The sequence below is a fragment of the Pelodiscus sinensis genome, chromosome 4 (genome assembly GCF_052426305.1).
Source record: "Pelodiscus sinensis isolate ZL-2025 chromosome 4, ASM5242630v1, whole genome shotgun sequence".
In the NCBI taxonomy this organism is placed as follows: Eukaryota; Metazoa; Chordata; order Testudines; family Trionychidae; genus Pelodiscus; species Pelodiscus sinensis.
In genome coordinates, this window is record NC_143055.1 from 130,513,405 (window position 1) to 130,537,562 (window position 24,158).

Here is a 24,158-nt window from a genome sequence, read left to right on the forward strand (position 1 = left end):
CAGAAAGACCTACAGGATTGTCAGAATTTCTCTACCTTTGTATAATGCTTAATAGAATAATATCTGAGGGAATGGAGATGGGGTTTATGCATAGCTGCTTATGTGTGTGTAACTCTTCCCTACAGTTTTGAATGTCTGGTAATTTTCCGTTGTTTCTGTAATATGCCCATATGGCTGCAGAGCAAGAAATATTTAAGGGTACCCTAGCTTTTTGATTAGATAGGCAAAATCTCACAAACTCTTAAGATACACCTTAGGCATTTGTGCAATACAAATAAATAATAAGGTTATATCAGTGGTCTGGGCCAAATGATTTCTCCCCTCTTATTTTATGCGCCCAGCAATTTGCAATAAACCAGATCCTGGGGCAAGACTCCTAGATCAATTGAACAGTTAACTGTGCTTGCTGTGCCAATAAATACATGGCCTCCCAAACATTGGCAGGCTGCTAGAATGTTTACATTCTTAGCTTCTTCTTTTCTGTAAAAATGTTGCAATTATTGAAAGTGTAAAAGTGCAGATTAAAAACAAACTCTGCACAGTCATCTTAAAATGCAGGGCCCATATTGCTTAATATCAAATAACGCTGATGATGCAGATTTGTATTAATGGTGCTGTTCAGTGTTAGAATAAGTGAAGCTGTTTAATAAGCAGAGCTTTAGGAGACTAATAAAAAGCCATGCTGCTTAAATGGAACAGCAATACGCAGTGCATAAGATCCCAAGAACTAGCTTGAGCAGGGAGAAAGATGGTGACTGCACCTTAAACACAAAGGACAAATCTACTTCTGTGCATTCACCCATACTGGCTTCACTGTAACCAAGGCCAGAATTTGGTATATGGTGTTATCCTCATGCACACAGACCAAACCATTCCTGCACTAACATGATGTGGGTCTGATCCTACTTTCATTACACAAAGGGTAAGGATCTGTCCCTCCACACTGCAGGGCAGCTTATTGTGTCCTAATTACATACTATTCCAGTAGGAAAATGACTTGTACAGCAGGAATACTTCTCCAAACTCACCATAGAGCTCTCTCTCCACACTCCCACCTAGAAGTGCTATCTCGTACAGAGCTGAATATTTTGGAACCGAATGCTTTTGGAATCCACAAACTCCCACAGCATTCTGGTCTGCACTAAGTCTTCATTCCCCCTCAAGCTTAACAATAACAAGTGGGGGCATATTTGGAACCCACAAATTGGTGGCTGTGCCCATTTCCTGCTCTTGCAGGGCAACGGGGGCTCTGACTGGGTTGCTAGGCTGTCTGGCCTTGTGAGCTGACAGTCTTCTAAAGTTCAAAAGTCGGGTGCAATTATCCAGCACTACAGGAGGTCCTGGTTCAGTCCAGAAAGAGGGGGGTCTTAGGCCTTCGGTCCTACAGGGTGTTTTGGGACTTCAGCCCTGGAAGGGAGGGGTCTTGTGCCTTCAGCCCTACAAGTGTGGGACTGGGGGCTTCAGCCTGTGACAGGCGTGGCAGTGTTCAGGAGTTTAGCCCAGCTCCCCCTCAAGCCGCAAGCCCTGAGACCCCCTCTCCTGGGCAAAATCCCCTCGCCCCACCACGCCAGTGCAGAAGCCCAGAGCTCCCGGCCCCCAGTGCAGTAGCAGGACTAGAGCTCCCCCCCCCGCGCTATGACACTACACAGACCAGCCCCTTGTCACAGGGCTCAGCCCAGCTGCGGCTCACGCCCCGGAGCTCCACGCGGGCGCCGAGCTCCTGGCGCTGCACTGGCCCGTGGCAGCGAGACAGCGACTGGAGAGATTTCCGGGCGGCGATGAGGCTCCCAGCCATTGGTCACGTTTCGCCGCCCGCTCCGCCTCCTGCATCCCGGGAATTTCCAGGCCGGTGTAGCGACACCGGCTCCAGCTGCAATAAAAGCGGCGGCGGCGCTACGGAGCCTCAGAGCTGAGCCGAGCCGAGCATCAGAGCCCAGATCCCCCAGCACCAGACCCCGCCGCTAGCCCGCACCATGAGCCGCTTCCTCACCTTCGCCCCTCGCAGCCTCCTGCTGCCGCTGCTGTTGCTGGTCGCCTGCGCCGCGCTGTGCCGGGGTAAGGGGCTCGCTGCGCCGGGGTCCCCAGTCTGCACAGCGGGATCGGGGGGGCTGAGCTGTGCTTCCTGCTCGGGCAGCACCCGTAGATGGGGGCTGAGAGCGCGGGGGGAGCCTTTGGGCCAGGAGCGCTCTGACCCTCCGGGAGCTGGGGAAGGATGGGACCCAGGTGTCCGAGAGCCGGTGCACCGGCACTAGGCGGGAGGCCCGGGGGATGGATGGGATCCGGGTGGTGGCGGGGGTGGATGTCCCTGGCCGCCCCCTGCAGAGATCTGGCCGCCGGCAGGAGCTGAGTCTTTCTCCCTCTCCCAGGGGCGCCCATGGCAGGCGAGCTGCGCTGCCAGTGCGTGCAGACAGTGTTCGAGGTGATCCACCCCAAGCGCATCGCCCACGTGGAGCTGATCCCCGAGGGGCCCCACTGCGAGGTGCCCGAAGTGATGTAAGTGTCCCACCCCGCCTATGCCCCCTGCCCCGCCTGCGCCCGTCGCCTGCGCCCCTCGCCCGCGCTCACCCCACTCCTCTCTGTCCCCCCAGAGCCACCATGAAGCACGGCAAGAAAGTGTGTCTGGATCCTGCCGCGCCCTGGGTCAAGCTGATCATCACCAAGATCCTGAACAGGTACTGGCGGAGGGGGGTCGCTGTGCGTGGTGACAATGGGCCAGATCGGGCTGCTGAGTCTGAACCACTGGATACTTCTCCTCACAAACAGCTGGCCCAGTCAGTCCAGCTACGGGATGGGGTGGGGGGAACGAAACCCAGTTGTCATGTAGAAAAAGGAGTTTCTATAAGTGTCTGTGCTCTGAGCCATTTCACTGGGTTGCAGCATGTGGCTAGTGGGGTCCCTGCCTCTAACTGCCATGGATCTCACCTGTCTCATCGCTGCCCACTGGTCCTGGGGACACACACAGAGCGCCCCCAGAGGGCAGCTGTAGTGCACAGGCAACGCAAAAAGGCAAGAGTGCAATGAGGCTTCCCTTGTAACGTCTATTTTCTTTTCTTTCACAGTAAATCAAACAAACTGTGAGGAGAGAAGAGGAACTAGGAACTACAACAGAAACTACCTGTGTGTACATGGCAAGAAAAGCGTGGCGGAGAATGGAGAACTAGTCAGGGTGAACGCTGCTTTTGAAGGTCTGATAGACTGCACTGCATTCAACTTCAACGCATTCCACTGACTTATTGCAACCTCTTCTTATTTATGTATTTATTCATATATCTCTATAGAGAGCTAGCTCTTCAGTGGCTAAGTGTTATTGTTAACCTCCTTAGGTTTTGTGCAGGGGGGCACCGGAGATATCTTGTTGTCAACCTTATACACCTTCTACCGAACCTCAGGTACTCTGAACAGGTCAAAATGGACAATACTGTGACCTGTGCCTTGTGGACCGGCATGATGCCCTCTGGTTTGTGGAGAACCAGAGACTCACATTCTGGCACTGCCACCCATTTAGCCTTTGTGCACAGAGATATTTAGGAGGATTATAAAATGAAATCCACTTAGAACAAACACAGTAACTTGCTACAGTCCTGAAATGTGTTGCCAAGACAGGTGTCCTTACGACACAGAATCGTGTGTTAAGTTAGGTGAAACAGACTCACTGCTGTTCTCCTGTAGAAAGCAATCTTTAGGAAGATGTGGCTTCCAGTCACCAGCTGAAGTTGGTGCAAACTCTTTGGGTTCTCTTTTGATGCGTGTTAAATTATTTTTATACAATTTAAATATGTGGCATTTATGCTGAAAGTTTAAGAACAGTAATGTTCTGCACATCCTTGGACATTTTATGTCTTTGCTGTATGACACACTGTCATGTTTTGTGAAAAGCGGTATTATTATACTGTACTAAAATGAAGTAATTGTAATAATGGAGGGAGTTATAAATAAAATATTTTCTGATTAAAAGTGGTGGAGTCTTCTGCTCAGTTCAAGTTAATGAACATGCATCTGTCACAGTGGGACCCCTGGAAAAGTGTGGTGTGGGTGGGACTAGGTATAATTTACACTCTGGCCTTCAAGCTTCCCTCTCTTCCTGGTTTTAGCAGGCTTTTGTCTGCATTTAACATACTCTTGGAGCCAGAGTTGCAATATTTAAGGTCATCTTCTGGAGGCCTCATCATGAAGGGAAATCCAGCCTTGGAACATGGTTTTGTGAGGATGGAAGCTGCAAGGCCTTTCACATTTGTTTAACTTTCCATGGGACTACTCTTGTGTAAAGCACTCTGCAAGATACGCACATAATGATTCTTTGCTGCTACTGGAAATAAGACAGCTCCAAAGAAAGCATAGAAGACAATTGTTTATATAAAACGTAATGATGCATCGGTTATTAAAGGGCGGAAGAATTGTTCGCGCCCCAGTAGCTAACTGCTTGAGCCCTGGCACTTCTGTGGTTGCAAATGAAGCGCTGCCACTGCCTTGCTGCGCTGAGCACCAGGGTGCATCAGTCCTACCCTACAGATACTCCCGTTAAGGAGCGAATAGGACCCCTATACTCCAGTTGTTTCGGTGTTCCGTGTCCACCTAAACACCCCGTCCCTGGTGAGCCCTCGGAAGTCCAAGGGAGCTTCGCCAGCTGGAGCCAGACTGCGTCTTACACGCCATGGAACTGTTCTTTTTAAAGGCAGCCGTGTGTTTTTGCAGCCTACTCGCTGCGCAGAGGAAAGCAAACGGAACCGAAAACGTCCCTTTGATGGTCACTTTCTCTTCTGCCGAACAAAGGCAACACAGGGAACGCGGGGGCTCGCAGAAAACGAGATCATGCTCTTCACATTTCAAGCGCAGCCTTGCGGGACTTCCAGTCCGGGCGGTGACTTGTCACTGTGCAAATCTCCGCTACTCTTGGCCAGACCCAGAGAGCAGGGAACGCCACTGGGGACAAAGGGTTGTTCCGAAGTTTTGGTGATCGGGGCTGGAGCTTGGAGCTCTCGGGGAAAACTGCCCTGACTGCAGAGGGAATTTGCGCCCAAGGATGCACCATGCATCGAGCCCGTTTCTTTCGTGGCAGAGTCGGGTGAGGCGTAGATGGACAGAAAAACAGCCTCCTAACCGCGCCAGCTTGTAAGGTCTTCAGTGGCCTGATTCCGAGGGGAGGGGGGAGAGGGGGTTAGGCACGGCTGCTGCTTTGCGCGTGTCGCTGTTCGCGCTGGTTTGAAGGTTTGCTGGTTGTCCCGGCTTCTCTATCTTGCCAGAGCGAGCCTGGCTCAGAAGCGCTCTGGCTTCCACTCCCCGCCAGCAGGTCTCTCTCCCTGTGCTGAGTTACACGCGAGGCGTCCCTGCATGTAGCTATGGAGCGCGGACAATCTCACAGCCCGGCACTGCTCGCTTTGGGCCCGAGGCAATAAGCCAGAGGGAGCATTTGGCACAGGAGTGACCGAGTCCACAGTAGAATCCGAGGCCAGGCTGCAGCTCAAGGGGGGATGGAAACGGGCTGCGGGCCCGTTCGCTTTCTTAGCTTCCACTCCGGGGGGAAAGTTGCTTTGTGCACAGTGGCTCGGGCAGCCGCCAGACTCCTGAGTAACCATGATCAAAAGGGGAGCAGTCAACTCAGCAGGGTCCAGCCCCTTCACAGAGGCTCGCGCCGCTGGGGAGCTGTGGGATCCGCGGGGAGCAGCATAAACACGAGGCGGGGCCCAGGATGCTCGCACCGACACCAGCTTCGCTGCAGCCGAAGGCGGGATCTGGTGTGGGACGCTGTCCCTTTTCGCCGGACAGACCCAGTCCCAGCCCGGCTGCTCGCTGCGTGGGTCTCAGCCTGCTGTCGGGGCCCGCGCTCTGCCCCAGGCTGCAACCCGGCCCCTCTGCTTTGCAATGAACGACCCCGCTTGAGCCGCGAGGCTCTGCGCATTCGGACACCCATCGCCACTCGCCTTAGCCCGGCCCTTCCAGGGACAGATTCCTGCCCCGCGCGGATCGCTACTCTGCAAGCCAGGGACCGCTAGGAACTTGGGGCGGGCATCCAGGCTCCCAGCCATTGGCCGCCGGCCGAGCCCCGATGCCCGAGCAGGCCCTAGAGTAGGGCCCGCCTGAGTCACGTTTCGCCGCCTGCTCCGCCTCCTGCAGCCCAGGTAATTTCCCGGCCGGCTCCCGCTGGGATAAAAGCGGCGGCGGCGCTGCGGAGCCTCAGAGCTGAGCCGAGCCGAGCATCAGAGCCCAGATCCCCCAGCACCAGCCCGCACCATGAGTCTCTCCCGCACCTTCGCCCCTCGCAGCCCCCTGCTGCCGCTGTTGCTGCTTGCCGCCTGCGCCGCGCTGTGCCGTGGTAAGGGGCTCGCTGCGCCGGGGCCCCCAGTGTGCACAATGGGGTCGGAGCGCTGGTGGCGGGGGGGGGGGGGGGGGAAGGGGGGTCCCCAGCCGCCCCCTGCAGAGATCTGGCCTCCAGCAGGAGCTGAGTCTTTCTCCCTCTCCCAGGGGCGCCCCTGGCCAGCGAGCTGCGCTGCCAGTGCTTGCAGACCATGTTCGACGTGATCCACCCCAAGCGCATCGCCCGCGTGGAGCTGATCCCCGAGGGGCCCCACTGCGGGGTGCCCGAAGTGATGTAAGTGGCTCCGCTGCCCCCGCCCCGCCTGCGCCTCCCGCTCGCCCGCCCTGCGCTCACTCCGCTCCTCTCTGCCCCCCCCCCCCCAGAGCCACCATGAAGCACGGCAAGAGAGTGTGTCTGGAGCCCACCGCGCCCTGGGTCAAGCTGATCATCACCAAGATCCTGAACAGGTACTGGCGGAAGAGGTCTCAGTTACCGGCGGGGCGGGGTGTCGCTGTGCGCACGGGAGGGGCAGACTCAGTCTGGCGCAGGGGTCCCTTTTGCAGTGATAATGGGCCAGACCAGGATGCTGGTTTGTATCCGAATTATCTAGTGGTTAAGACTCAGCGACCACTTGGGAGTTCAGATGAATTGTGGGGCTGGACAGCCCAGGAGATCTGCAGCATAACAGCTTCCATACAATGGCAAACTGGGCCGAAGCATGTGGCTGGTGGGGGCCCTGCCACTAAGTGCATTGATCTCACCTGTCTCATCGCTGCTCACTGGTCCTTGGGACACACACAGAGCTCCCAGAGATGGATGCACAGGCAATGCAAGCTCAGACCCTGTAGGGAAAGCAAGAGAGGAATGAGTTGGGGGAGGTCTTTCAGGGTTTCCTTTGTAACCTGTATGCTCTTGTCTGACTGTTGCAGTCAATCTAGCAAGATGTGAGGGGAGAAGTGGAAATGTACGAGGATCTACAACAGAAAGGACCCTGTACAAGGCAAAAAATGTGATAGAGAGGGGACCCCGAGCCTGGAGGAACAGCTATGGTCATCCCTTTCCTGTTGGAGGTCTGAAAGACAGCTGCACACTATTCAACTTCTTCCTTGCAGTCCTCTTGCTTACTACAGTCTGTGTATCCACCTGTTCCTATGTGTGTATCAATCCAAGCCTATGCAGTTATGGATTCTGTCTAGCAGCTACAGATTCGGGCAAGCCCCTGAATAATTGAACCTGAGTCCTGGGAAAAGTTCTCTATATAAATCTTTTGCCTGATTATGAACTGATCTTTTGCCTGATTATAAGCAGCAATTGCTCAAGAGTGGGTTCTTTGTTAATCCAATACATATGTCTAAAGTACTCGTCCCGCAGACAGTCTGAGAAAGTGAGGATCTCTCTGACGCTGTGCCTTCCGCATTGTGCTGCTGTGCAGAGTCTGGCTTCTGGGGTTGCCAGGTATTTAGGGTTACAAAGTAAAAGCCAGTTGGAGCAAGTGTCACTTGCTAAAGTCCCGAAATCTGTTGAGAGTGTGGACTGGACACCTGATCAGATGTTAGTTTTGTAGTCTGTTTACCATAACTGTGATAAGGGGAGACTAGTTAAGTGATCTTTATGGAAAAGTGGCGTCCATGCGGTAGCTAAAATGCTATAGCTGTACAAAGACTTTTGATACAAATGTTTTTAATATTTTATATGAATTATAAATATGTGATATTTATGCTGAAGGTTTAAGAACAGTAATGTTCTGAGCATCCTTAGACATTTTTATGTCTTTATTGTATGACACACTGTCATTTTCTGTGGAACAAGTGGTGTTGCTAATTCTTCTATTCTAAAGTGTGATATTTATGTACTGATGGTGTTTTAAAAAAATAAATATTTTGTTTATTAGACTCTACTGAGTACTCTCTTCAATCCAGAGTGAAAATGAACAGGTTAGTTGGGCTACCAGGAAAAAACCCCCACAACAGCTGAATAATGTGCTCAGTGTGCATCACAACAATCATAGCCTCATATGTATTCATGCTTCTGGAGTGTGTGCGTGTTTTTTAATATGTTTATCTGTATTAAATTACACTTGTGGACCCAGAGTTCCAATATTTATACCCTCCATCTGCATATTTCATTGTGCAGAGAGATTACACCTAGGGATGTGGCTTTGTGTTGGTGTAAGACCGGATGTAGCCAGGAGTTGCACATATCCTTAACTTTCAGAGGGACTAGATATGTGTTTACAGCACTTTGAGGGTTGGAACCATAAGGTTCTTTGCTATGACTGGAATCAATTTAGGAAAATAAGACCTAGAAAAGACACCTCTTTATATATAAAAATAGTATTCTGGGCATCTGCAAACCCTGGGTGTAAACATGTCAATTTTTCAAAAATCTAGACATTATTTTAAGAGGGTAGCATCTGGTTACATCGTGATTGTATTCGATAGGGGGCATTTTCAGAGGGAAGTGTTAGACCTATTGGTCAAGACATATGACTTAATACATAGAACTTCAAGTGGGTAGAAAAAATATTTGCTGACTGTTTATGTAATCTGGGTTCTATTAACATACATAGAAGGAAATGGAAGTCTTGCTGTTTTATTGCCTATAAGAGAGACCACATGATGGTGTAATACAGAAACCTTTATCAGCATGAGTGTGGGATAGTCACATTGCATAGCAAATCAGTGCCAGGAAAGCTTTAGGTTCTACCACCAAGCAGCCTTGGACACAAATATGGGAAAAGGAACTTTGTTTTCACTCATCCCTGGACCTGAAGAACTAGCACTATATATCCAGCTTCTCAGGGCTGAACAGAGGAAAATTCTAACTGGCATTGGAAGTTTTTTTGAAGTGATGTAAAATAGCTTTTCTTTAGATAACATGATTGTAAGGTCAAACACTTAGGAGCTTTCTAAGATTACACGTAAATGCTCTCTCCCTTAGAGGGGGTACTCCTGATTAACTAGTGATATATGGTTCACATCGCTAGCTCCGAGAGGTAAAATGCTTAGTGTACCTTACACCTGTTTCTGGTGCAAGAATTCATGTTGCTTATCTGACACTACGGACCACTGAGATTTTGGGGGGCACTGAGTGAATGGTAGAAATTCTCCATTTGGGAGGAAAGGAGGACACAATTAGTGTCTGTTTGAAGCTTCTAATGTTGGCAATGCTCCTCCAGCACCCCAAAACTCTCATCCCCAGCCACACCCCAGAGCCTGCACCTCTAGCCAGAGCCCATGCACCCCAATCCGGTGCCTCAGCCCTGAGCCACCTCCCACACTCAGAACCCCTTTGTCCCACTCCCACCATATGAATTTTGTTATGTGCACCACCAATATGAAGGTGATGTGTCAGAAATTACTCCATGTCACACATCACCTCCATATTGGTGTATATAACAAAATTCATTCGGCTCAGCAAAAATTAGAGGGAACACTGCAGTCAGGGATGGACTAGGTTTATTTGATGAAGTAGGTATCTATCAGCCTGACAAGCTGGACTAGCTCACATTGCTTATGTCTACACAGCAGCATTATTTCAGAATAATATCAGTTATTCTTACTCCGACTCCCGTAAGCCTCATTGTATGAGGAATAAGGGAAGTCGAAGGAAGAGTGCTCTATTTCAAAATAACTGCTGTGTAGCCAGCTTATTTTGACTTGAGCTATGCTGCTTGTGTAGCTTATGTTGCATAGCTTATCTCAAGCTTAGCCCTGCTGTGTAGACGTGCCCCTGTTGAGCTTCCTTCTCTCTAACCCTATATTGCTGTGATTCTGTACCCTGATTGTGCACGTTTAAATTTGCATAGTAAGCAGTTCCACAGAGGACTCTGGGATTAGTCACAGCAGATATAGTTATGAACATGTTTAAGCCTTACCAGGCTCGGAGCCTATGTCTGATAATTAGACAACTCTTCCATCTGAATTATTTAAAGTTTTAATTTAATTTTCCATTATTCATGTATGTCTTATTTTAGGTGTATTTGACTTATTGCTACACCACTGTAGAGCAAACAGGCAAACAAGAGCAGAAGGTGACAACAAGTTCTTGAAAACCTGTTTAGTTCACCATAATGATAGACTACCAGATCAGAAAAAAAAAGCTCAGATTTTGGTAATGAGGTGGTTTGTTTTTTATTCCCCTGTCATTGTCTGGCATAGCATCTACTCCACTTCAGTCACTGGTCTGGTTCTCCACTTAGGTACACCATCCATGCGCACAACTCTATGAACTTGTCTGTGATTACTTCTGTATTACATTATATCAGTGACCCAGGAAAGAGCTGAAATGTTCAGCAGCTGGCAAACAACACAGCACAAAGCTCATTTGCTTTCATCACAGCATTTTAAGTGGTTTTTTAGAGCCAGGAAGGACTTAAAGCAAACAATAAATCGATTTGTTTCTGGATTGTTAATCTGTCAGAACTGTATACTCTCTGTCACATCTAAAATCTTCCCTCACACACATCACATAACAGAAAAGCATCAGAGCTATCACATAGGTCTGTAGTTGTTACAGAATTGATTTTCAGCAGCTATTTACCACACGAAAGGCAAGAAACAAACCAGCAAGAAAGTCTTGGACAACAAGATCACATTCTCCCTCCTGCTGCTTACTCTCACAGGCATATGTCATAAGTGAATCGAGTACACTTAGCCTTTTCCCTTGCCTCTTGCCTTAATGCCTTTTGTAGTATTTGTGGACAAGAAGTTACTATTTTTAATTCAATGGTGGATTGAACTAGTGAACTGCTTTAAACTCACCACCCACACCATTTACAATAACAAATCACACAGAATTATAATGTAAGAGAAAGATGAATTGTGATATAATAATTGAATAAGTTGAAGGAATACTGTTTGTCTCTGAACAGGAAGAAGCAAAGTATGTTAATGTTGTTTGTAGGTATGCAGATCAATGTGCTAGCCAGAGTTAATAGGAAAAGGAACATTAGGTGTTAGAGAGAAAGCAATTGAGAACCAAGTAGATATGGACAGGAGATTGCTGTGTGCTTGATGTGGAAATGAAGATACTTGACTAAGTCTCACACTAATCATGTGAAGCTTTGCCCCTCCTTTTAATCCTGTTAACTTGACTTTTTTTGACTGTATAAATCAAGGGGTTTGAACATTTTATGGTGCTCACATTTTCTGGATGCATTTTAGCAGAGCTTTGCTGAATAAACAGAGCGGTCTGACAAATCTGTGAGTCCTGTCTAACTTTGACACATGGAAAAAGGCATCACAGATTGTGAGGTACTATGGTAGTCTAGTACCTAAGTATCATCATCTAAATAAACCATCTTGTTAGTCTTTAAAGTGCTACATTGTCCTGCATTTTGCTTCAGCTACCCCAGACTAACACGGCTACATTTCTATCACTATAGTACCTAAGGGTATGTCTACATTTGCCCCCTACTTCGAAGTAGAAAGGCAAATGAAGCATACCAAATTTGCAAATCAAGCCCGGGATTTAAATATCCTGCGCTTGATTTGCATGTTCCCGGCCGGTCGCCATTTTAGAAATTCACTAGCCTGGAGTAACTGTCTACACACGGCAGTGAAACGGGAGTCTGATTTAAAGCCCTAACTCAAATTAGCTGGTATTCCTCCTGCAATGAGGTTTACCAGCTAATTCGAATTAGAGGCTTTAAATCCGACTCCTGTATCACTGCCGCATGTAGACGCGGGCAGTTACTCCAGGCTAGTGAATTTCTAAAATGGTGACCGGCCGGGAACATGCAAATCAAGCATGGGATATTTAAATCCCGGGCTTGATTTGCAACTTTGGTATGCTTCATTTGCTTCCCTACTTTGAAGTAGGGGGCAAGTGTAGACATACCCTAAGGGAGATGATAGTCTGTCTGGGTATGTCTATACTACCACCCTAGTTCGAACTAGGGTGGTTAATGTAGGCAACTGAAGTTGCAAATGAAGCCCGGGATTTGAATTTCCCGGGCTTCATTTGCATCTTGCCTGGCGCTGCCATTTTTAAAGCCCTGCTAGTTCGGACTCCGTGCCCGCGGCTACAGAGTAGGTGGAACGAGGTGTACCGGTAGTTTGGAATAGGAAGCCTAATCCAAACTACCTACTCTATGCTGCGTGTAGCCGCGGGCACGGAGTCCGAACAAGCAGGGCTTTAAAAATGGCGGCGCCCGGCAAGATGCAAATGAAGCCCGGGAAATTCAAATCCCGGGCTTCATTTGCAACTTCGGTTGCCTACATTAACCACCCTAGTTCGAACTAGGGTGGTAGTGTAGACATACCCTCTCTGACAGTACCAGATGCACAAACCCTAGAGATGGCAGGCCTGGTATAATGTACAGCCTTACGGTGTGTCTACACAGCAGGGCTTTACTCAAAACAAGCTATGCAAATTGAGCTATGTCAATTGCATAGCTTATTTCAAAATAGCTTATTTCGAAATAGAGCGCTGTTCCTCTGACTTCACTTAGTCCTCGTACCATGAGGGTTACAGGAATCAGAGTAAGAAGTCCTCCAGCTTGACAATATTTCATCATTATTTTGAAATAACTACCCGCTGTGTAGACGCGGACTAAGTTATTTCAAAATAATGTTGCTGTGTTGACGTACTGTAAGAAGGTCTTGTCCTAATCCCCATTAGTTAGAGACTGACATGTTTTTATCCCTTCCATACACTTTTCGGAGTGTTAACTTAGGGTAAGTCTACACTACAGAGTTTTGTCGGAAAAACAGCTGTTTTTCCGACAAAACCTGATTAACATCCACACAGCAATCACATTCTTTCAAAAGAAAAAAAAGAGGGTTTTTTCTGGCATTGGTAATCCTCTTTCTACGAGGAAGAAGGCTTTTCCCTAAAGGCTCTTTCAGAAAAAGGCGTGTGTGGATGGGGAAGAGGGAGTTCTTTTGAAAGACTAGGAAAGAGGAAAAAGCACAGGTGCTCTGGTGGCCGTTCCACCCATAGTAATCACAGCTTACATGTGAGATAGCGTCCATTCAGTGTGGATGCTATCTGTCGAAAAAGCAGATTACTTTTTCGATGCACTTTCATAGTGTGAACGCTCTCTTTCAGAAGAAGTTTTTTCAGATCTCTTCCGGAAAAGTTTCTTCCAAAAGAAGCCTGCAGTCTAGACATAGCCTTAGCACTGGCGTGCATATGGGGTATGCTGGGTGTGCCAGGGCACACCCTAATGTCTTAGGGTTGCCAGGTGTCCGGTTTTCTACTGGACAGTCCAGTTTTTTGGGGCTCTGTCTGGTAAAAAATCCAGAAAATACCAGACATGTGCAATGTCCGGTATTTTCTGGTTTTCCGACTGGGCGCCTAGAAGCCTAGCGGGGGGAGTGGCTGGGAGGCGGGGCGCGATCAGCGCAGGGAGCCCTGGTTGTGTGTAAGAAGAAGGGGCAGCCCGGTCCGTGCTCCTGTACGCTGGTGAAGCACGTGGTGGAGCCACAGCTGGACTGACTCGTGCTTCGCCTGGACCTTGCGGGGGGCAGGAGCGCCCTGAGATCTGCACTGCCCGGGTCAGTCCCGCTCCCCACTGGCTGATACACTCCTCCTCCCCCGCCTCTTCCTGGCTGGCCAGTTGGTTCTCCCCCACTTCTCCTCCCGATCTTCCCCGGCCAGCCCTGCTGCACCCGCCGCCAGCCCCGCTTCCGGCGGCCAGTTCTCCCCTCCTCTCCTGAGCTCCCCCGGCTAGCCCCGCTATACCCAACCCTTGCTCCACCACCAGCTCTACCTCCCACCGGCTGGTTCCTCCTCCCGATCTTCCCCAGCCAGCCCCACTCCACCCGCCGCCAGCCCTGCTTCTGGTGGCTTTGCGTTTTAATTTAATCGCATGATACGCGCTTTTAGTTTTAAAGTATGGATTGCTGTATTATGCAATAAGCGCCGAATTGCACATGTAAAAAGCAAACTAAGTACAATGTCCCATACTTAAGTTCGTATTTTTTAAGTAAAGTTTAGTTGTTAATTTAAAAAAAAGTGTAGTTAAGTTTTAGTTTCTTTAGTTTGTTTGATGAATAAAAATAATGTCCTTTATGATTGAGTATTCAATAAATGTTCACCTTTAAAAAAAAATTCCCTGGGTGCACACCCTAATGAAATGTGCTGCACATGCCTATGAGCCTTAGTTAAGTTCCTCACTCAGTGAGGCCACTCACTGACCTTCTCTCAGTCACCGCTGGGTGGAGAGTTGCAGTGTCAGTGTCTCCACACTGTCTTGGGCTTGATGTCACCAGAGCACTTGGTACATGTGGAAATCATTCCCAAAGGCCCACAGGGCACCATGCAGGAGCCATGTAAGTTGAAACCACAGGATTTCACAAGCCACTAGCCATGTGATTGTAGTGCTTGTGCGAGATTGACAGCGTTTGGGAATGAAGCCCTTGCTTTATCCCCAGAAGACCCTTCTCTTACCATTTCCTAGCTACTCTGCTCATCCACCATTTTAAGAGCTCCACCACCATTTTAAGAGCAGATACACTGTTGTGGATGAGGAGGAACAGGCATCTGACATGCAGAGCTCTTAAATCTCACAAGAGCAGAGCTCTGCTCCTGTATAGCTGAGGAGGGCACCTGCCACGTGGCATTTCCCTCTGCAAGTTAGGAACCCCGAATGAGAAATGGCTGCTCTTTCAAGCATCTGATTGGTCACACTCCAGATTGGGTAGTGAATCGTCCAGAGGCCAGGATTAGCCAAGAGACACAATCCCTTTGTTGCAGTTCCAAGTCTTCCTCCAGCTCCTTAATAGCATGGCTTCTATGGAGTCACACTGACAGAGACTTCCCTGCTCACTGACCCCGATCCCACTCCTATCCCAACCCTGAACTCCTCAGCCCATATCTCCACTGCAGACAAGCCTTTTGTAGCCCAGAATGCACCCACTGGATACTTCAGCCTCCCAACAGAGCCCTCTCTGGTTAAGGTGGGGAGAGAAGCTGTTGGTACAGGTCTCAGCTGGTCACTAGGGCCCTAAAGCATGTGTGTGTGAGCCAGATACAGCGCTACTGAAGGAGCTGACACCCATATTTTCAAGGTACATGTACACATAGGTAGCTTGAGATTACCTTCTGGTGCAGGAAAACAAACCCAGGCAGTTTGCCTCTGTATTTGCCAGGGAGTTTAATATTGGGCTGTTCTAATTACAAGATGGCATATATTATATTGTGTAAAGAATCCATCCTAGAGGGAATTAAACTGACATAACACATCTCTCTCCTTTAAGACAGCCTCAGGAAAGGAGCAGTGCAAACAGAAGTTCATAAGGTCCTTTCCTGATAGCCCTTGGTTCAGGGTTTTCCAACTGAACCAGCAGGAACTTGGCCTTGGCCAGATCCTAGAACAGCGGAGAGGAGCCCTTTTTGTGTTAGGAGTCATTGACCCACACAAAAATCAGTTGGGACCCACACACAAGTGACAAGAAGAAAACATTTCTCACTGACCTGAGCTCTCAAGTGAGGAGAAAAGAAAAAAAACTCACAGATTCTGCCAATGAGAGCAAGGGGGGGAGGGGGGGAGGAAGGCAGTGCCTGCATGGAGTGCTTCCATGCAGTGTGCAGAGCTGCAGATACAACCCTGGCTTGCCTGGACCAGGTCCGTGAGGTGCAAGGTGAGCCCCAAGCCTCTAAGGGGCACCAGTGTTGGTGCTCCAGTCAACCCTGTATGGGAGGGAATGAGCCCCAAGCCTTGTGGGCCAGTTAAAGGCAAGCTGCAGGCCAAATCTGGCCCACAGACCATAGGTTCTCTACCCCTGTCCTAGAGTCTGAGAGGAAACAACAGACTGTAACAGTGTGCTTAGCTTCTACTTATCCCAGCTTCCCGTTCCTTTTAAGTCATGGGTTCCCAAACCGGGGGGTTGTGCCCCCCGGGAGGGTATGAAAAAATTCCAGGGGGGGTGTGAGGCGACCCAGCCTCCCCTGCATCAAGTTTTGCTGCCCTGTTCAGTTTCTTTTTTTCCTTTTTTTTTTTGCTCAACAAGTGTTGCTGCTATTCGGGGGAAGGGGGGGTTTGAGAGTTTTTCAAAAATCAAAAAGGAGAGTATGATGCCAAAAAGTTTGGGAACCACTGTTTTAAATTGCCCAACCACAGGGGATCCTTAAATGCTCTAAAGCTCACTTCAGCTGTAAGCACCAGAGTTTTCTGTTAAGGGGCAGTATATCTGTGTCCTGCCCAACAAAGAGATACTTAAGATTTCAAACTATGTCTTTCACCAAAGCAAGACCCATCGCTAGATGGATTGTCATTATATATAATTCACAGTGAAAATGCAAAATGAAACTTAGGCCAGATTTTCAAAGTGAGGCATGCACCAATGTAGGCACTGTACATTAGCATATAATTTTGAACAACCTTTTCCGTGAGGGAATTGTAAAGGACAAGCACATCCTTGTGCTCTCACGTACCCCACTGTATGGCAGGACTAACAGCACTAACATCAATGGAGTTACACTGATGCATAATTAGTGCAAATGAGATCAGAATCCATCTCTAAGGGTATCCATCTCAAAACCTGCATTATGTCCACATGCATTCTTCCAAAAGTAAATCGAAAGAACAGAGGGGTTTTTCCAGAGTTGATAATCCTCTTTCTATGAGGAAGAAGCCTTTTTCCGAAAGAGCTCTTTTCAAGTCCTTTTCAAAAGCCATCCACATTTCTGGTTAAGTCAGTCAAATCCCCAGCTACCTCAGCCAAAGGCAACTGTGACATTATGAGTATCATGGATAGAAAACCAACATCACATGCATACAAACACATACAAGAGACTAGTTCACAGCTGTTGGAATAAAATATATATTTGTTTTGAATGTAACCCAGGTGTTATTATCTGGGATTTAGTGTAGTAGCTGAAGAAATGTAGAGCCTGAGACATGATAATTTGACAAAATTTTAAAAAGTGAATTTTCTATAAAAACTTTTTCAGATAATCATGTGGCAATTTACTTTATTTTGGGACCTTGATGAACATCTTATTAATCTAATCCCAGGTAGGGGCAGTATTAGCCATGCAAAAGATTGCATGGATTTAAGGGTCTCTTCCAAGGGGAAAGAGGTTGGGAGTTGCAGACCACTCCTGGCCAGGAGGGATATTCAGGAGGCAGATCCCTATTGCACCCCTTTACAATATATGGTTCATTAAAAGGTTTCTGTGATCCACTCTCCTTTTTAAAATCCAAATGTAGTTGATAACATTATTGAAAAACATCCATGGAGCATTACTAGCATCATATCATATCATCCTTTTCCCCAAGAAGGTGAGAACTTTCACTGGTCTTTGCTTAATATTCTCTAGGACTTATTTATTTTGAAGTTAAGAGCTTTAACATAAGGAATAGATTTGCCCTCTGCTGGGCATAATGGATAATGCAATAGATTAGATGAGAGTTTATTCTGGGTTTGAAAAGCATGAGATTACTTCATCCCAAATTGTTGCTTTGCCAGAATATCACTGTCATCCTCCAAAAGTGGTGCAGTAGATAAAATACAGGATATAATTCCTGTGCTCAAATATAATTAATATGAGACAAGGCTTTTAGCAAAAGGGGGAGATTTAAATCCACTGATTATTTGCAAAAACTTGCTTAAAATTATTTCAACAAATTTGTGGTCACCTAAGAACTTTGTTGAGGTCACTGTACAGCCACTCTGGTCACTCAGAACTTATTGGAAAGAGCAAGAGAATCCAGGTCTAAAAAGCCCAGACTTCTACCATTGTATAGAAAAAGAGCAACCATGAGCAGGATAGACTCTATGATACACCACTGAAAAATTGCAATTCTATACAGCAGAGGGATGGATTGTATATGCCATTATTTTACATACGCCAGATAAGATAAAAATCCCACATCCTAAGTAGCACATTAGACTTAAACTGTGCCAGAAGGCCTGATCCATGCAGCACTGTGGTCCTAAACCATCCCCTTCTCACTGCATGTCTGGAAATCCACAATGCTCTGTCATTTTAATATTAAATTCAGTTAATTTGATATTGCCCCCAAATTTTTAAATGTACTGCATATTTTGGCATTGAAAGGGCATTAACCATCGCATAGAAGTTGCTGGGAAAAAGCTGGAGGTTTTGACCACCAGAGCTTTTGGCACCCAGGAAGGAGGAGGTTGCAGCTTTGCTTATTGGTATGCAGGTGGTAGCTTAGGCTTTTGGAACAGGGAGGAGATGAGTCTCCCCTCTCCCTCTTGGGCAGAGGAATCAGGACTTTCACATTTATGTGCAGGGGGGCTACAATTCCTCACATCCATCCGAGCAGTCCTTGATAGTACTAGCTGCCCTATTTGTATTTCATCCTGATATCTACCATTACATCCAGCAAGAATGGAAATCCACTGATTTGGTATTTCTGTTGATATAATAAGACTGATGTAATTAAAGATGGCACTTACATTCTTATCATTAGGCCTCAGTATTAACAACCTAATTGAAGCGAACAAGAGGGTTAATACCTCAATGAGAGCTATTTTGTGGTTGACTGAAGATCCAGGCATTCTTTGACAGTAATTTTTGTACGTAATGAGTTAGAAACAATGAACAATCCTGTGTCACCTTAGAGACTAACAAATATATTATATTATTGGCTTTCATGGATAAAACCCACTTCATCAGATGAGTTGCTACAGTTCCAGAGTAAGGGCATGTCTACACTGAAAGATTATTTCAGAAAAAGCTATTCCGGAAGATATCTTCTGGAATACCTTATTTCAAAATAGAGTGTCCACACTACAGGGAAGTCTCAAAATTAGTCCGAGGCAAACTTCCCTAATGTGGATGCACTATCTTGATTTAGAGGCCCAGGAGGCACTGGGGAGGAACAACTTAGAATGGCCCTGGTGAGGCGCTATTTCGACATAGCAGCAGTGGAGCATCCACACACACCCTCTTCCAAAATAACTATTTCAGAAGAGGCATTATTCCTCATGGAATGAGGTTTACAAATGTCAGGAAAAGCCCTCCATTATTTCGATTTTCTTTCGAAATAACGCAATTGATGTGTGGACGTTAGTATTGTTTTTCTGGAATAACAGCCATTATTCCTGAATAACGGTGCAGTGTAGAAGCATCTTTACACAGCTACCTCTCTGAGACTTTTTAAATGGGTTAAAGACTTTTTAGAAATATAAGCTTAGGAACAAAATTTTGCAGTATGTTTTTCTTTTTTTTAAATCTAGAATTATACTGTTGTTTGACAGACACATAATTGCACTGCACAAGGGCTGGGATATAAAGAGAGAACAGCTGTTCTTCAGACATTAAGTAATCTAAGCCTGACACATCTTACTAATATAAGTGAAAACGTTTTTCACTTTATTTTTCTGGTATACACATTTCCATTCTGTTGCAAGGGTTGTGACATTCTTTTGTGAGCTGGTTGACCTCTTGGTGCACTGAAACATATAACATGTTCCAGCTGCAACAAATCAGCTAAGTTAAGTAATTCTTCAGCAGAAAAACTTCTTCCAAAAGACAGCACCCACACAGCAAAAGCACATAAAAAAAGCTATCTGCTTTTTCAAAAGATAGTGTCCACACTGATGGACGCTATCTTGCATTTAAGCTGTGATTACTATCGATGGAGTGGCCACCAAGGCACCTGTGCTTTTTTCTTTTTCCTCTTCTTTCGAAAGAACTCCTTCTTCCCCATCCACACATGCTTTTTTCTGAAAGACCTTTCAGAAAAAGGCTTCTTCCTCATAGAAAGAGGTTTACCAATGTCAGAAAAACCCCTCTGTTCTTTCAATTTTTTTTCGAAAGGACGCAATTGCAGTGTGGATGTATGTGAAGTTTTTTCAGAAAAATGGCTGAAAAAACTCTGCAATGTAGACATACCCATATATGGTTTCTGTCTTCAGCACCTCCACTATAAAATTTTTTCCAGCACTATTGTTCATTATACAGATGCATATGACACAAAATTGATAATGATTTAGATGCATTTTTAGCGTGCCACAGGATATGAGAAATGCAGGATAAATGTATTATTTCTTGGTGATACATACCAGTATAATGTCCAAAAAATCCTCAACCAATGCAGTTTCAGAGGATTTATTCCTCGTAGAAAACCAGATAAGTGCTATACTAGATTTGGGAGAACTTTAAACACATGAGTAAATCCTACTGAAGTCAAAAGTTTAAATGAGTACTTAAGTGCTTTCCTACACTGGGGACTTAACATCAGTCACAGATATTCTGCTACTCTTTGTAAAGAAATCCAGTAAAGAAAAAGTATGAACAGAAACTCCATTCTGGATAGAAAGCTGGAATTAAGTACTTGGAAGGCCAAAAATTTAGAGACCTATATAAAAAATACAGGTACATATGACACATTGCCAAAGGTAGAAGTACGCTGAGCCCACCTACAGCCAGAGCTGCTGAATCAAAAGGTGTAGAATAGATCTAGCATGTCTCCTGCCTCTAGCATGTCTACTTGTGTGAAAATCAAACCCTATTCTCCAATGTTGCATTAGTGCTCCATCCATCAGCTCAATCAGTGAACACGAAAATGGCCTTCCTCTCCTCTGATGTTAAGAAATCCAGTCAGTGGCTTAATTTCATTCTGAGGAACACATTTGCCATGAAGTTGGGGAAATTCAAGCTGTGATTGTATTTCCCAAATGCCAGGGCAAGGACAGTATTTTGGCTATAGAGCTGAATCAACAGGTCAAGTTGCAGAGCTGGCAGGTGGCAGCAGGAGGATATACTACTATGTCCAGTCACAACGGGATATGCTGACCAGTGAGTCTCATATCTATGCCATTTTTCATTATTATGTTACATTCAAACAGTCTAGGGTTATCAGCCTTCTAGGCTTGGCATGGAGTCTTCAGGAATTAAAGGTTAAAGATTAATTAAAGATTATATCATGTGATGAAAACTCCAGGAATGCATCCTACCAAAATTGGGAACACTAAGATAGACAGACAGACAGACAGGCAAATGTCATGATGTTATTGTAGGGTTTTGCTTGGCCAACAAAAACTTATATAATAATCACAATATGTACAAACTGACTCCTACATAAAATGAAGAGAATATTGTACTAGCTGGGTTAGGGAACTAATGTAGTTTCAGGAATCCCAAGTTTCAATTAATATAAACTTATATTTTAAATTGATTAGACTTTTCTTGCTGTTTGAATCCACATATTTACACAGATGTATTTTCAGTTGGATTTTACACTTCTTTTATGACACAACTCTGGTGTGGAACTGGGGAGTGTGCTGCAACCATGACTTACATCCTGGATTTCTTCATATGTATTTTTCAGGTTTATTGCAAAGTCTTGCCTTTGGAGATAAGCCAAATACCACTCTCATTGAACAGGGTTAAAAGCCTTTTATCTTTGAACAAGTAACCTGCCTAACTTCCTCAAGGTCTGTACTTTTGGGAGTGTATTCTACTTTGAAAGTAATTGAATCTGATTCTCAGTTATATTAAGGCACTTTTAACAGTTGGAGGCCCCTGTTTTGCAGCCAGAGACATGGAAAGGGGCCTTAGTGTTTACTATTATGTGAGCAAAGCAGGTAGAGTTAAATGATGGTTAGACTAAGTCATATTCACAGAAACACTGATGCTCCCTCACTGATCCTTAGGCAACATATGGAACTTGCATTTACATCGGTGGATGTTTGACATCAAAAGGGTCAGTATATGGCTCCTATGTAGCTCAGATACAGGTTCTGGCAGTGCTTTTCTAACATTCTGTTGCTTTTCTGCTACTAGCTGGGGTTGGAATAGTTCATCTGTTATGTAATAAACATGCTTTAAGAAGGTGTGGATACATATTCCAGCATTAAGATGTGTCTGAGAGGTGTAGCCCATGAACAACTGGACAGTCTGTAAATAGAAGATCTTGTCTTTGCCATTGTCTTGCTGTGTGGTCTTGAGCAAATTGTTCAATCTGTTTGCACCCAGTCTTGCTCAGCAGTGAGACAGGAGGAAACAATATATTTCTCAGATGTGTTGTGAAGATCAATTTATGTTTTTTACCATGTGTTGATGATATAAACATTAGGAGAATATATTGTTATGTTGTTAATCTTAAATTTTATACAGCTGTCCATCTTTATGGCTTCTTAGCACCTATCACATAAAACCAACTAGAAAGTCCCAGAGTTTCCAGAGTTTCTGGAACTTCTCTTTAAAATATTAATGGTTAATATTATTTTATTAATATTAATATTAAACATACCAATGTCCCAAGACTAGTAGTGTGAATGCAGGGCAAAAACTGTTCTTTAAAATTACCGTTAATTATATCAGAATTGGAATGGTCTATAAATGAAGTCTAATGTAATACCATGATGCTGATCTTCAGCCAGTGTACATTGGTATAGCTCCACAACAAATGTTTTACCAGTGTGATGCAAGAACTGTACTGTTCTTTTCCAATGAACTTTCAGATAGACCACCTCCTTTTCCCCTCTGAACATTATGTTTAGGTTTAGAAGATAAAAGATAAAATAAACTTTACATAAGAACATAAGAACGGCCATACTGGGTCAGACCAAAGGTCCATCTAGCCCAGTATCCTGTCTACCGACAGTGGCCAGCACCAGATGCCCCAGAGAGGGTGGACCGAAGACAATGATCAAGTGATTTGTCTCCTGCCATCCCTCTCCAGCCTCTGACAAACAGAGGCCAAGGACACCATTTTATCCCCTGGCTAATAGCTTTTTATGGACCTAACCTCCATGAATTTATCTAGCTTCTCTTTAAACTCTATTATAGTCCTAGCCTTCACAGCCTCCTCTGGCAAGGAGTTTCAGAGGCTGACTACACGCTGTGTGAAGAAGAACTTTCTTTTATTAGTTTTAAACCTGCTCCCCATTAATTTCATTTGGTGTCCTCTAGTTCTTCTATTTAGGGAACTAATAAATAACTTTTCTTTATCGGCCCTCTCCACACTCATGATTTTATATACCTCTATCATATTCCCCCTCAGTCTCCTCTTTTCTAAACTGAAAAGTCCCAGTCGCTTTAACCTCTCCTCATATGGGACCCGTTCCAAACCCCTAATCATTTTAGTTGCCCTTTTCTGAACCCTTTCCAAGGCCAAAATATCTTTTTTGAGGTGAGGAGACTACATCTGTACACAGTATTCAAGATGTGGACGTACCATAGTTTTATACAGGGGCAGTAAGATATTCTGGGTCTTATTTTCTATCCCTTTCCTAATAATTCCTCGCATCCTATTTGCCTTTTTGACCGCCGCTGCACAGTGTGTGGAAGTTTTCAGAGAACTGTCCACGATAACTCCAAGATCTCTTTCCTGATTTGTCGTAGCCAAATTAGCCCCCATCATACTGTACGTATAGTTGGGGTTATTTTTCCCGATGTGCATTACTTTACACTTATCCACATTAAATTTCATTTGCCATTTTGTTGCCCAATAACTCAGTGTGGTGAGATCTTCTTAGAGTCCCTCACAGTCTGCTTCTGTCTTGACTATCCTAAACAGTTTTGTATCATCTGCAAACTTTACTACCTCACTGCTTACCCCTTTCTCCAGATCATTTATGAATAAGTTGAAAAGGATTGGTCCCAGGACTGACCCTTGGGGTACACCACTAGTTACCCCTCTCCAATCTGAAAATTTACCATTTATTTCTACCCTTTGTTTCCTGTCTTTTAACCAGTTCTCAATCCAAGAAAGGACCTTCCCTCTTATTCCATGGCCATGTAATTTACACAAGAGCCTTTGGTGAGGGACCTTGTCAAAGGCTTTCTGAAAATCCAAGTATACTATATCTACTGGATCCCCCTTGTCCGCATGTTTGTTAACCTCTTCAAAGAACTCTAACAGATTAGTAAGACAGGATTTCCCTTTACAGAAACCATGCTGACTTTTGTCCAACAAATTATGTTCTTCTACATG

General features: G+C 45.7%; 2 protein-coding genes and 1 long non-coding RNA gene across 3 annotated transcripts in view; 2 read left to right on the plus strand and 1 right to left on the minus strand.

Annotated features, from left to right (window-relative positions):
• Positions 1–1,738: 1,738 nt before the first annotated feature.
• On the plus strand, positions 1,739–3,954 carry LOC102453751 (growth-regulated alpha protein-like). Its single transcript, XM_075929379.2, has 4 exons — positions 1,739–2,055; positions 2,367–2,493; positions 2,589–2,672; positions 3,060–3,954. The coding sequence occupies exons 1-4, from the start codon at positions 1,974–1,976 to the stop codon at positions 3,076–3,078; spliced, it is 312 nt and encodes a 103-aa protein (XP_075785494.1). The 5' UTR covers positions 1,739–1,973; the 3' UTR covers positions 3,079–3,954.
• A 1,161-nt stretch (positions 3,955–5,115) lies between these two features.
• LOC142829514 (growth-regulated alpha protein-like) lies at positions 5,116–9,759 on the plus strand. Its single transcript, XM_075929380.2, has 4 exons — positions 5,116–6,310; positions 6,460–6,586; positions 6,676–6,759; positions 7,222–9,759. Exons 1-4 carry the CDS (start codon positions 6,229–6,231, stop codon positions 7,238–7,240), a joined length of 312 nt encoding a protein of 103 aa, XP_075785495.2. The 5' UTR covers positions 5,116–6,228; the 3' UTR covers positions 7,241–9,759.
• The window catches only part of LOC112546177 (uncharacterized), a 47,817-nt gene continuing 30,341 nt past the window's right edge, over positions 6,683–24,158 (minus strand). The window contains exon 3 of the long non-coding RNA XR_012903952.2: positions 6,683–7,134. This is a non-coding gene — a long non-coding RNA (uncharacterized LOC112546177). The remainder of the gene's footprint in view (positions 7,135–24,158) is intronic.